The 13,241-nt window shown below is 35.1% G+C and overlaps 1 protein-coding gene across 1 annotated transcript in view; it reads right to left on the reverse strand.

Annotated features, from left to right (window-relative positions):
* The window catches only part of COL4A5 (collagen type IV alpha 5 chain), a 351,509-nt gene that overhangs the window by 196,601 nt on the left and 141,667 nt on the right, over positions 1-13,241 (reverse strand). The window contains exons 22-27 of the mRNA XM_077145842.1: positions 6,495-6,587; positions 5,062-5,132; positions 4,546-4,737; positions 3,551-3,719; positions 1,422-1,514; positions 820-924 (exon numbers count right to left, since the gene is read on the reverse strand). Of these exons, the coding sequence (XP_077001957.1) occupies positions 820-924; positions 1,422-1,514; positions 3,551-3,719; positions 4,546-4,737; positions 5,062-5,132; positions 6,495-6,587 (723 nt within the window). The remainder of the gene's footprint in view (positions 1-819; positions 925-1,421; positions 1,515-3,550; positions 3,720-4,545; positions 4,738-5,061; positions 5,133-6,494; positions 6,588-13,241) is intronic.

The following is a 13,241-nucleotide window of genomic DNA, read 5'->3' on the forward strand; positions in this document are numbered from 1 at the left end:
AAAAATATGTCATTTTTTAATCCTCAAAGAAAAGACACTTTAAGAAAGATACCCAACCTCCCAAGCCCACACTCTCTCCTCATGCAGTCATATATAATGACTACAGAAAAAAATTAAGAGCATAATGACATTCTAGATGAGTATTCAGGATCGAACATTACAAGTACCTGATATTCCCTCTCAATCACCCTGTGATTCTATCATTTTCATGTGGGGCAGATATGTGTTGAAGAAATGCTCTTCGAAGGAAAATGGGGGCTATTACATACGATATGATTAGACATAAGTAATGGATCCCAAAAACTACTGAAACTCTTCTGCCTACATCTAGCTTCAGTATGATAAAGGACCTACAATAGAATTCTGAAAATGAGCTAAAAATAATTTCAGCTACTACATATACATATACATATATAATCAAATCTGACACTTTCTAAAGCACTTAGTGAAAATGAGTAAGAACATTTTTGAGAACTGTACTTAGAACAATGTGTATTCTTGCCATTTGTGAGAATAAATTCGGTTAGGAATAAAGCAGAACTGAACCAACAGCCTGAACACAAGAGACAATAGTCTCTACTTTTGTGGAGCTTCTATATCATTTTGTATAACTATGATTTAGTATTTTCTTGTCTGGACTGTTTTAGACAAAGATAATGAGCTTAGAGTACATGCTATACTGTGACTTTTCATTTACATACTTTATAGCAGATAGAAAGAAGATGCTATTCACATATTTTATTTGTTGAATAAAGTCTATCAAAGAATAACGTAATATTAACCAGGTACATGTGCTGTCCACTACACAGTCCTACGTACCTTTGGGACCAGGCAGTCCAGGAAGCCCAATTCCAGGGACACCTGGTTCTCCTTTGCTACCAGGAATTCCTGGTAAGCCTGGATGGCCTGGGAGTCCTGGGTCTCCTATGGAGAAACAGCACTGTTTTGAAAGGAAATTTTTTTTTAACTTTTTAGATTGTATAACATATTTACAAAGCAAAGAAAGAAAAAAGCAGTAGTTTTCAAGGGACTCTTCAACAAGTAGTTACAGGACAGATCCCAGAGTTTGTCACGGGCTACCATACCATCCTCTCAGATTTTTCCTTCTAGCTGCTCCAGAACATTGGAGGCTAGAAGGAATAAATATCCTTTTTTCACCACAATCAACTTTTTTCTTTTTTGTGAAAAATAACATATATACAAAAAAAGCAACAAATTTCAAATCACAGTACAACAATTAGTTGTAGAACAGATTTCAGAGTTTGGTATGGGTTACAATTCCACAATTTTAGGTTTTTACTTCTAGCTGCTCTAAGATACTGGAGACTAAAAGGAATATCAATTTAATGATTGAAAGGGAAAGTTTCAAAGAAAGAAGTCAACTATTGTCGCAGAGGTAGTGAAATAAATTCTTCACATACCTGGATGACCTATTTCCCCATCTTTGCCTGGGTTACCAGGCAGACCAGGCTTCCCTGGCTGGGTTATAGTCTGACCTGGATCACCTTTAGGACCTGAGAACAAAAGGGAATTAGTAGTGAATAAGAACTGTTCGCTTGATTAAATATCTCCTTTAATTAAAAAACCAAAAGAAAATGATACCATGAACAATCTTTTGAAAATTCAAACAATGAAAAAAAATCCACAAGAAAAACAATCCCGCATTATATATTTAAGGAAGATATTAAATGACAAGATGAAATTTCAAAGAGAAAAACATGACAGTTTTGTGAGTTTCCATCATTGAAGATGGCTTTCCAATGAAGGACAAAAGATTCTGAAAAGAAAATTAAACTGTGGTAAATAAGGGAAATATTTCTTTTGGGTTAACTAATGATACCTTAAGTTTTTATGCATGTAAAGTCAAAGTACACCTACCTCTCATTAATTGAAGTAGGGGCTTGAAAAGGGCTCAAGAAAAGGAAGGAGCTCTTAAACATAACACAAAAACACTAACCATGAGAAAATTTTGATAAATTTGATACATTCAAACTGATTTCTGTTCATTAAAGACATAATAAAGAGAACAAAAATGAAAAGTCACAGTGGGTGAAGATTTTTGAGAAATATATAGCTAACAAAAACTAATACATAGAATATGTAAAGAGCTCCTCTAGATCAATAACAAAAAGTAACAACCCAGTAGAAAAAATGTACAACAACTTGAATAGGCATTTAGAAAAAGAGGAAATTTAAATAGCTAATAAACATATGAAGGATGCAAAACTCTGATGTAATCAGATAAATGTACAATAAAACTACTATGGGATATATCACACTCAACAAATTGGCAACAATTTAAATGTTTGACCATACAAAATGTTGATGAGGATGTAGAAAAAGAAATCTCCTACACTGCTGGTGGGAGTATAAATTGGTAAAATTGCTTGGGTCATAGATTGGAATAATATTATGCCAAAGAAGCACTTACCATATGCCTCAAAAAAAAAATGCCATATTAAGTATATACCCTAGCCCCTAGCTCGGGGATTGGCAAACTTTTTCTGTAAAGGGCCATGCAGTAAATACTTCAGGTTATGCTGGCCATATAGTCTCTGTTGCAACTACTCAACTCTGCTGGTATAATGTGAAATTAACCATAAAATGGTGAATGAGTATGGCTATGCTTGAATAAAACTTTTTTAGAAAAACAGGTGGTAAGCTGGATTTGCCTCTTAGGCCATATTTTGTTTGGACCCTTGCCCTCGAGAAGTGTGTGCACATAAGCATCATATATATACAAGATTGTTCATAGAAGTATTATTATTGATAGGCCTGAACTATAAATAATATAACTGTCCATTAAGAATAGAAGGGATAAATCAAGTGTGATACATACATACATATATATATATATATATATATATATATATATATATATATATATATATATATAAATGAATACATATATACACACAACAAACACATACCCATACATGCATGCAATGGGATCCTATACAGCAATGAAAATGAATGTTTGGCTCCTACCAAAGTTAACATAAAGAAACTTACCCTGTGAGTCCATTAATACAAGTTCCAAAGCAAGTAAAAGTAAAGCAATTTATTTAGGGATGCATACAGGTAATAAAACTAGAGGGGCGATGGAAGGAAATATAAGAGTCAGGACAATGACTACATTTTGAGGGGAGGAAAGGAGTTGTGATCAAGGAAAGATGGGGAACGAAGGGAAACATTTCTATGATGCTTGCAATATTCTATTTCTTAACTTGTGTGGTAGTTACATGTGTATTTCCATTATAATTATTTGTTAAATTTTGCATTATATACCATATATTAAAAACAAGAAAACAATGAAGATGGTAAAAAAAATTTAAAGAGAAACCCCCCCTAAACACACATACACCCCCCCACGCACACACACACACATACACACACTCCTTTGTAAGGATCTCTGAAGGGTCCAAATATAAATGGCCTAAGAAATAAATACCTCTCTCACCAAAGGAAGCCAAGAGTGGCCAAAAGATAATACATTTCTGCTTTTAAGCACCAAATTTAAAACAAAACAAAAACAACCAAGGAAACTCACCTGGTATTCCTGGCAGGCCTGGATTTCCTGCCACACCATGTGGGCCTTTTTCACCTACTGGGCCTGGAGGGCCAAAACCAGGAGGGCCCATGGGCCCTCTATTCCCTGGGAGACCTGGCAAACCTGGGCTCCCAGGGGGACCTCTTTCACCCTTAAAAGCAATTCCACCCTGAAAAGGGAAAATTTTAGTACAGAAACAAATACTTACAACAGCTATTTGCAGGTTGGTATTACTGAATATAGTTAGGGAAATGATCCAGCCATAAATAGTTCTTCCTAAAGCTATATATAATGGATGGCATTATGGGATGAGATATGTGATCACACCACTTGTTATCATTCATTCATTCAATAAATATTTTTGAGCTTCTACTATGTATCTGGTGCTATTGATAAAGCAGAGAATAAAAACAGACCAAATCTCTGCTCTCAGGGAGCTAACATTCCAGTATAAGTCTAGCTAACATGTTATGAAATATCACTTCCCACCTAAATATATGGACTGTGTTTGTGCACATAATTAGGATTTGTGCATTTATGCTCAATCTTCAGGCTCTGTGGCTCATTTAGTATAGTCATCTACTCACACCAATTTCTAAAAGTACTATATATAAAAACCACTTTAGATTTCTGGTTGTCAGGTCTAAATAAACTTAGACAAGGAAATGTGGGGTAAGACAGGGGATCTTCACACTGACCCATAAGAGATCATTATAACATAATCTAGTTAACCTCCTACCCACCTATTCATAGCTAATATGACTAAATACAGTAATGAGTTGAGAAGGAGGTGGCCATGCAACAACTGAGAGCAAGGAATGGAGAAGAAACCCTACCCAGTCAATAATAAAGTGCCATTACTACATATAATCACACTATTTTAAGCATTGATTGGGTGTTCATCTCAGCACCAGCGCCATACTTTATACTAATTTTTAAACAGTCCTGAAGTGAAAATTTGATATTACAAAACCAAGAATTTAAAACCAACTCACAGGTTCTCCTTTGGGGCCAGGAAGCCCTGGTAATCCATTCTTTCCAGGGGTACCGGGCAAACCAGGAAGTCCTGGAGCTCCAGAGGAACCCCATTCTCCTTTGTCACCTTTCATTCCTGGAAAAGTGAGGATGTCACCAGGTTCACCTTTAGATCCAGGAAAGCCTGGAGTACCTGGAGCTCCTGGTATGCCCTGAGGGGAAAAATGTTAAAAACAAAAAATGGAAAGAATAAGAGGAAAAAGAAGAGCGAGAAAAAGAAAATCTGTTTCTTTTTTACTAACACTTTTTCCTCTCCTGTTTGCCTCATCAACCCACCCTACAATGTTTAGTGTACAAAGCATTGAATCAAATGGGACTTGTAAGTGTGGGACAGTCAAGGAATCAAATAAATCATAATAGGAAAACTTTCTTTTTTATATATCAAAATGTAAATGAAAATCATATGGAAATATGGAAATCAAAGTATAAATGGCTTCCTAATATACTTTTTGTTCTATAATATACTCAAAACTTACTGGTAATCCTTTGGGACCAGTGGCACCAGCATGTCCTTTTTCACCCTTCTGTCCACGGAAACCAAGAGGTCCTAACATGCACACACATGAATACAGACACAAACACAGGCACACACACATATACACACAAGATAATGTGAGTTTTAAAGTTGAATCCCTGACAAACTCATAAATTAATCAGTAAGTCAGGAAGTTGAATTTTTAAAATAAGATTGCTCCTCAATCCCATTTAATAAGTGACATTTTTATTTCATATTTTATGCTCTCAAAATAAGGGAATCATACTTTTAAGTAACCCTAAAATTTCATGTCACCCACAAAATTGTATCCTGATATATTCTCAAATCCAAAGCCTTTCTCAGAGCTTGCAGCTATCAAGTACTATGCATAGAGGGGCTCAGGCTCCTATTACTACTGCATTTCCAAGGAGAGAAAAAGGAGGTAAGAACAATGTCTATATACCTTTTTTGTTCTGACTTATTCAGTCTTCCTAGAACTTTATCAGTCCTTTCTTTAGTTTATCACTCCTTAAAATTTGGTTTATTAGAAATATTTGGTGCCCAAAGGATAGGGGGAACATTACTAAAGCAGTGGTTCTCAGTATGTGGTTCCTGAACCATCTGCATTAGCAATATCTTGGGCCCTGTCCAAGACTTAATGAATCAGAAACTCTGAGGGTGGGATCCAGCCATCTGGGTTTTAATAAGCTCTCCAGGTAATTCTGATGCACTTCAACATTTGAGAACCATTAGCCTAGAGGTACATGACTATATTATTAACTTCAAGTGGCAGCTATAAGAATTGCTGAAAATCTACTCCCAAGCTCTATATGAATTAGTCTCCTTGGCAAACCCATTAGACAGAAAGGTAATCTAGTACCTATGTGCAGCTATAACTCAGATATAAAGTGTGATTTCAAGAGAATATAATATTGGGATATGCCAAGAGGCAGTTGAACAAAACATTTGTGGTAATGATGGATATCAATTATGGTTTTGATTGGAAATGGGCAGGAGGAATAGACAGAGGAATACTGATGGTTGGTTGCCAAACACCAATAGAAGCTCTGTTTCTTAGTGACAACATGTGATGTATCCCCAATGACAAAAATCTCTGTCACTGTAAACTATACTCAGGGGCCAGACATTATGAACTTTTTCCCCAGCTTGCTGGAAGAAAGAAGTCTGAATCTGTATAATTTATTTTCCTCTTCAAATGGAAAGTGGGGAAGATAATTTTCCCAGAAAACTGTCAAAATGCTTTAAGAGAGAATGTTGGTAGCTTGAGGTATAAGAAACAACAGCAAAATTTATTTCATATAAGATGGAAACATTTCATATTGAATTATTTACGGAATGAGGGATTAGCTATAGAATGAGAAAACTGACATCATTCTAGGCAAAAAATGGTTGCTCTGGGGCAGAATATTTTACCTGGAGGACCTGGAAGACCTGGCAAACCAGGTTGACCTGGAGGCCCTGAAATACCAGTTCCAATACAGTTGTAGCAGGTGTCTCCTTTATCACCTACAAAAAAATCACAATAAAAACAAAAAATGTTACTTGAAGGGTTATTTGAAGCCTTTGTTGGATAGGTTCTAAAGAAGCTAGCACTATGGGACTAGGGCTAGCTACCTAGTAGCGTGGTTAGAGAAGCCTATTTCTACTATCGATACTTTCGACAAGTATTTCCCAAGTGCCTACTGTGTGCCAAGCACTGTTCTAGGTGTTTGTGATATATTGCAAACCAAATAGATATCCATCCTTTCCAGGAGCTTATGTCCTACAAATGGAAAGGGATAATAAACAATAATGGAATAAATTATTAAATTATTTTGAGCTGCGTGAATGGGATTGAGTATGACAAGAGTGGGTGGCTGGTTATAATTTTAAATAGAGTGGTCAGAACAGGCCTCATTGAGAAGAAAATATATGATTTTAAAAACTTAAAGAACATGACATGGGCATAACAAGTAGAACACTACAAGCAGAGAGAATTGCCACGTTTGGCATATATGATGAACAGGAAGGAGATCATATTGCTGGAGCAGTATGAGGGAGACCAGGTCAGAGAATTAGCAGGTTATAACGAGTGGCAGATCATGAAAGGTAGTATAGGCCATTGTAAATACAGTAGCTTTTACTGTGCGTGAAATCACCTCTGGTAGAGAGCTTTAAACAGAAAAGCAACATGCTACGACTTAAGTTTTAAAAGAATGACCCTAGCTATTATGTTAAGAGTAGACTCTAGGAGGACAAGGATGGTAACAGGGTGGCCAATTAAGTGGCTACTGCTGCAATAATAAAAGAGAGAGTTGATGGCAGCTCATTCCAGAGTGATCAGAATGAAGGCCAAGAGAACTAGTTATATACTGGACATACTTGAAAGTAGAACAAATAGGAATTTCTGATGAATCATACATACAAAATGAAAGAAGAGAGGAATCAACGATGGTTTCAAGGTTTTTAGCCCAAATACCTATAAGACAAGAGGGCCTGCCTTCAAGTAAAGGGAGAAATTATGGTGAATGATGTGGGAGAGATCATGATTTCAAATTTGATCAGGATGGCAAGTTCAAAATGTCTATCACATATTCAAATGGAGATGCTGAGTAGGTAGGTATATAGACAAATCTTGAGGCAGAGTTATGTCTGGGCTGGAGTCATAAGTTTGGAAGTTACTGGCAATAAAGTTATGAGACTGGATAAATGCGTTTAGCTAGAGAAGACGAACATGAGCTGAATCCTGGGGCATTTTAAAATTAAAAGTTAGGTAGATAATTTTAAAAATGTTTCTGGAAATGCCAAGTAGAATAGCCAAGACTATAGAGCCAGTAGGTAATCACTGGTAAGCCAGTAATTATTAAGACAGCCTGGCATTGCTGAAAGGAGAAGCAGATAAACAAATGGAACAATGTCAGAAACAGACTCACACAAATACAGTGATCTAATTTACAATATAAGTGCTGATGCAATTCAATGGGGGAGATGATGGTCTTTTGTACTGAATCATGGCTTTCCATACGGGAAAAATGAACTTTGATCCTTGCTTCACACTATACACAGAAATTAACTGAAGATAGATCAAAGAGCTCAATGTGAAAGGTAAAATGACAAAGCTTCTAGAAGAAAACACAGAAGAATATATTTAGGTCATTGGATGAACAAAGATTTCTAAAATAGGCATAAACAGCCCTAATAATAAAATACATTAACAAATTGAATTTCATCTAATTAAAACTTCTGTTCAGTCAAAGACATGAGTAAAAAATGGCAAGTCAGAAAATGGGAAAATATCATTATAATACATATATTTGAGAACACAGTTAAAAATGGGAAAAAGATCTGAATAGACACTTTACAAAAATGGATATCCAAAGCATCAGAAAGATGCTCAATATCAATAAGTAATCAGGAAAATGCAAATTAAAACCACTTCAGAAAAGTGACTGGTGATATTTATAGAAGCAAAACTTAAACAAACCCTATAGTTCAGTAATTCTATTCCTAGATATATACCAAGCAGAAGAGAAAAACGTTTACAAGAATGTTTACAGCAGCATTATTTATAGTAGTCCCAGATCAAATGTCCATCAACATTACAATAGTTATTCTGGTAAATCTATACAATGAAACACCACATAGCAGTGAAAGCCATACTGCGACATGCAAAAATATGTATATTTTACAGATAGACTGAGCAAAAGAAGCCACATACTGCATGAACCCATTGACACAAAATTAGGTATCTAACCTATGGCAGATGATGACGATTACCTTTGGGGATACAGTTAAGGATGTATAAGAGAGTCTTCTAGAGTCCTGGAAATGCTCATATTTTTATATGGATGGTAGTTACACCAGTTTAGTATACATATATAAAATTTATTGAGGTGTACATTTAAGATTTGTGTACTTTATTGTATATAAGTTATAGCTCAATAAAAAACTGAAAAAAATAAAACATATAGGCAGAAACCAACAAAAGATACCTTGAAGTAGTAGCTAGGGAGATATGAAGAAAAACAGGAAATGTACTGAAAGCGAAATGATAGAAGTGTTTAAGGAAGGGAAAACACAAGCAAGAAGAGGACAGCAATTAGACATTTTTTAGCAGGTATGGCAGATTGTTTTTAAAAATTTTTTTAGAGGAGTTGATTTAGAGAAAAAAATGCAGAAAATACAGTGTTCTCTTTACCCACCCCCATTTTAACATTTTGCTTTAGTGTGGTACCTCTGTTACAATGATGAGAGAATATTATTATAATTGTATTATTAACTATAATCCATAGATTTTTACGGTTCACTTTGTTGTATATTCCTATGGTTATTGTTTTTTAAATTTTTATTCTAGTAACATATATAGAACGTACAATTTCCCCTTTTAGCCATATTGAGATATATTTCAGTCGTAATAACATTTGCAATATTGTGCTACCATCCCCACCATTCATTACCAAAACTTTTCAATCACTCCAAACGTAATTTTGTACCAGTTAAGCATTAACTTCCCGGCTGCTGGTATTCTAGTTTCTGACTATGAATTTGTTTATTCTAATTATTTTATATCAGTGAAATCAAACAATATTTGTCCTTTTGTGTCTGGCTTATTTCACTCAACATGATGTTTTCAAGGTTCATCCGCATTGTCGCATGTATCAGGACTTTGTTCCCTTTCAGGAATGAATAATATTCCATTGTACATGTGCCACATTTTGTTTACTCATTCATTAGTTGATGGACACTTAGATTGCTTCCATCTTTTGGCAACTGTGAATAATACCAGTATGAACATTGGGATACAAATATTAGTTCAAGTCCCTGTTTTCAGTTTTTTTTACGTATATACCTAGAAGTAGGATAGCCAGTTATGTGGTAATTCTATACTTAATTTTCTGAGGAGCCACCCAATTGTTTTCCACAGAGGTTGCACCATTTCACATTCCCATCAACAATGAATGAGCGTTGTTATTTCTCTACATCTACTCCAGCACTTGTTATTTCTTGTTTTATTTAGTAGTAAACATTCTAGAGAATGTGAAATGGTTTGTCATGATTTTGATTTGAATTGCCCTAATGAGTAATGATGCTGAGTATCTTTCCATGTGCTTTTTGACCATTTGCATATCTTCTTTGGAGAAATATCTCCTGAGTCTATTGCCCTTCTTAAAATTGTGTATTTGTCTTTCTGTTGTTAAATTGTAGAATTTCTTTCTAAATTCTGGATATTAAGCCCTTACCGGATATGTGGTTTCCAAATATTTTCTTCCATTCTGTAGGTGATCTACTTACTTTTTTTGCAATTTGACATTGTTCATTTATTTATGAAAAAGTTTGCATATATTTTTTACATTTAAAAGAGGGTCTAAAATGTCAAAAAAGTGTCAATAGCTCTAAGTGATTAGTTAAAGCCACATCAGAATTTATATTTAAGATGTCAATAATCATGCAAGCTAATAATGAAAGAGGATAAATGCAATATTAATATTTGTATTTTAAGAAATCTCAGCATTAAGAATGAATCCTACTTTTTTGAAACTGATCATTTTCCCATTAAAAAGAAAAAATAAAAAAACAGTATAAGGAGTATAGGCAAGTTTTTATTCACAGTGGATGACCTTGTGTGTTTACAGTATTCAAACAAATACACCCAAATCAAAACTGCATTCTCTCATCAAACTGTGAACATAACAGTTATTTTAATTTAATCAAAAAGAAGAGAAGAAAAAATTCATTTCTATATTAATAGAACTCTGTAGATAAGAAAAAAATGATCTATAGCTCATATTCCAATCCTAATTACTTTGTCCTCGAATTTTATGAAACAATATTATAAAGGACTGCTTCATCAAATGTCCACCACAAATATGTTACCAAGTAACATAAAGTACCTACTTTCATGTTTATTTGATTTTTATGTTATACCAATTTGAGTTCCTTCTCATTTCTTTCTGTACATTTTCAATACATTTTCTTTCTGGCTACCATGGGGCCAAAATTTAACATATTAAATCTATAACTATCACTTTTTATTTGATACTTACAATCACAATAACTACACATACACTGTTCCTATACCTCTCTGTCCCCTACCTTACTGTTGTACTTGTTACAAGTTATGTCTTTATATGTTGTATTACTTGAAACCATAGATTTATTGTTAGGTTTTCTGTATTTTCACTTTTGAACCTGTAAGAAGTTAAAATTGGAGTTACATACCAAAAAATACAACACAGTAGTGTGCTGGTTTGAAATGATGCATGTACCCTAGAAAAGCCATGTTTTAATCCTAATCCCATTTTGTAAAGGCAGCTTCTTCTTCTAATCCCTATTCAGCACTGTATGTTTGAAAGTGTAATTAGATCATTCCCTTGGAGATATGATTTAATCAAGAGTGGTTGTTAAGCTGGATTAGCTGGAGGCATGTCTCCACCCATTTGGGTGGGTCTTGATTAGTTTCTGAAGTCCTATAAAAGAGGAAACATTTTGGAGAATGAAAGAGATTTGGAGAGAGCAGAATGACATAGCCATGAGAAGCAGAGAGTCTATCAGCCAGCAACCTTTGGAAATGAAGAAGAAAAACGCCTCCTGGAGAGCTTCATGAAGGGAAGCCACGAGAGAAAGCTAGCATATGATGCCTTGTTTGCCACATGCCTTCCCAGATGAGAGAGAAACCCGACCCTGTTCACCATGTACCTTCTCACTTGAGAGAGAAACCCTGAACTTCATCAGCCTTCTTGAACCAAGGTAACTTTCCCTGGATGCCTGAGATTGGACATTTCCATAGACTTGTTTTAATTGGGACATTTTCTCGGCTTTAAAATTGTAAACCAGCAGCTTATTAAATTCCCCTTTTAAAAAGCCATTCCATCCCTGGTATATTGCATTCCGGCAGCTAGCAAACTAGAACAAGTAGTAATGGAATTTATAGTTACCCATGTGGTTACCTTTACAAAAAGAATTACTTTTTCTCTTTTTGATCCACTGTCGTGCCTTTCCTTTCAGTTGAAGTTCTCCCTTTAGCATTTTCTGGAGACAGGTCTATTGTTGATAAACTCCCCAAGCTTGTGCTTTCTGGGAATGTCTTAATTTCTCCTTAATTTTTGAAAGACAGTCTTGCCATATAAAATTCTTGTTTGGTAATTATTTTCTATCAACACTTTATGTCATCTCACTGCCTTCTTGCCTCCATGGTTTCTCATAAGAAATCTGCATGAAATCTTGTTGGGACTCTATTATACATAACAGAGTTTTTTCTTTTCTTTTGTAGCTCTTCTCTTGTAGCTTTCAGAACTCTCTCCTTGTCCTTGACATCTGACAATTTGACGACTCTGTGTGGTTATGGTTCTCTTAAAGTTCATCCTCTGATTCACTGGGCTTCTTGGTTAAGTGTATTATGTCTTTTTCTATGTTTAGACAATATCTGCCATTATTTCTTGAATGTTCCATCTGTCCTTTCTCTCTTTCTCCTTCTGGAACTCCCATAATGTGTTTATTGGTACACTTTGATGCAGTCCCACAGGTGTCTTCTGTTATTTCTGCTTTCTAAAATTCTTTTATCCTTCTCCTCCTCAGGCAGGAGGAGATAAAAAGCAGATAAAAGAACTGTCTTGGCCTTGAGGGCAAATGTTTGTCCACTGGCATTAGTCATTTCAATTGTCTTATGTTTGAGATCACTCATTCTTTCTTCTACCAGTTTCAATCTGCAGTGAAAACTTCTAGGGAATTTTTCTTTTCAGTTACTGTGGTCTTCAACTCTAGTATGTCTGTTTGGTTCCTTTTTAAAATTTATATCTCTTTACTGATATTCTCCCCCAATATTCTTTAGTTTTTTCTCCTTATTTTCCCTTATCTCTTTCAGCATATTGAGGATTTTTTTTAAGTCTCTGTGTAGTATGTCTACAGTCTGATCTTATTCATTGAAGTTTTCTGGAATTTTATCCTGTTCTTTCAGATGAGCCATTATCTTTTTTTTTTGCATGGGTAGGCACTTGGAATCAAACCCGAGTCTCCAGCATGACAGGCATGAATTCTGCCACTGAGCTGCTGTCACACTGCCCCATTATCTCTTGCTTTTCCATTTTTCATGTCATCTTTTGTTACACATTGTACATTTTTAATATTTTAAAGTGTTAAGTCTGAGATTGAATACCTGAGTTGTCTGTTTCTTGAGTTTGTATA

The sequence above is a fragment of the Tamandua tetradactyla genome, chromosome X (genome assembly GCF_023851605.1).
Source record: "Tamandua tetradactyla isolate mTamTet1 chromosome X, mTamTet1.pri, whole genome shotgun sequence".
Lineage (NCBI taxonomy): Eukaryota > Metazoa > Chordata > Mammalia > Pilosa > Myrmecophagidae > Tamandua > Tamandua tetradactyla.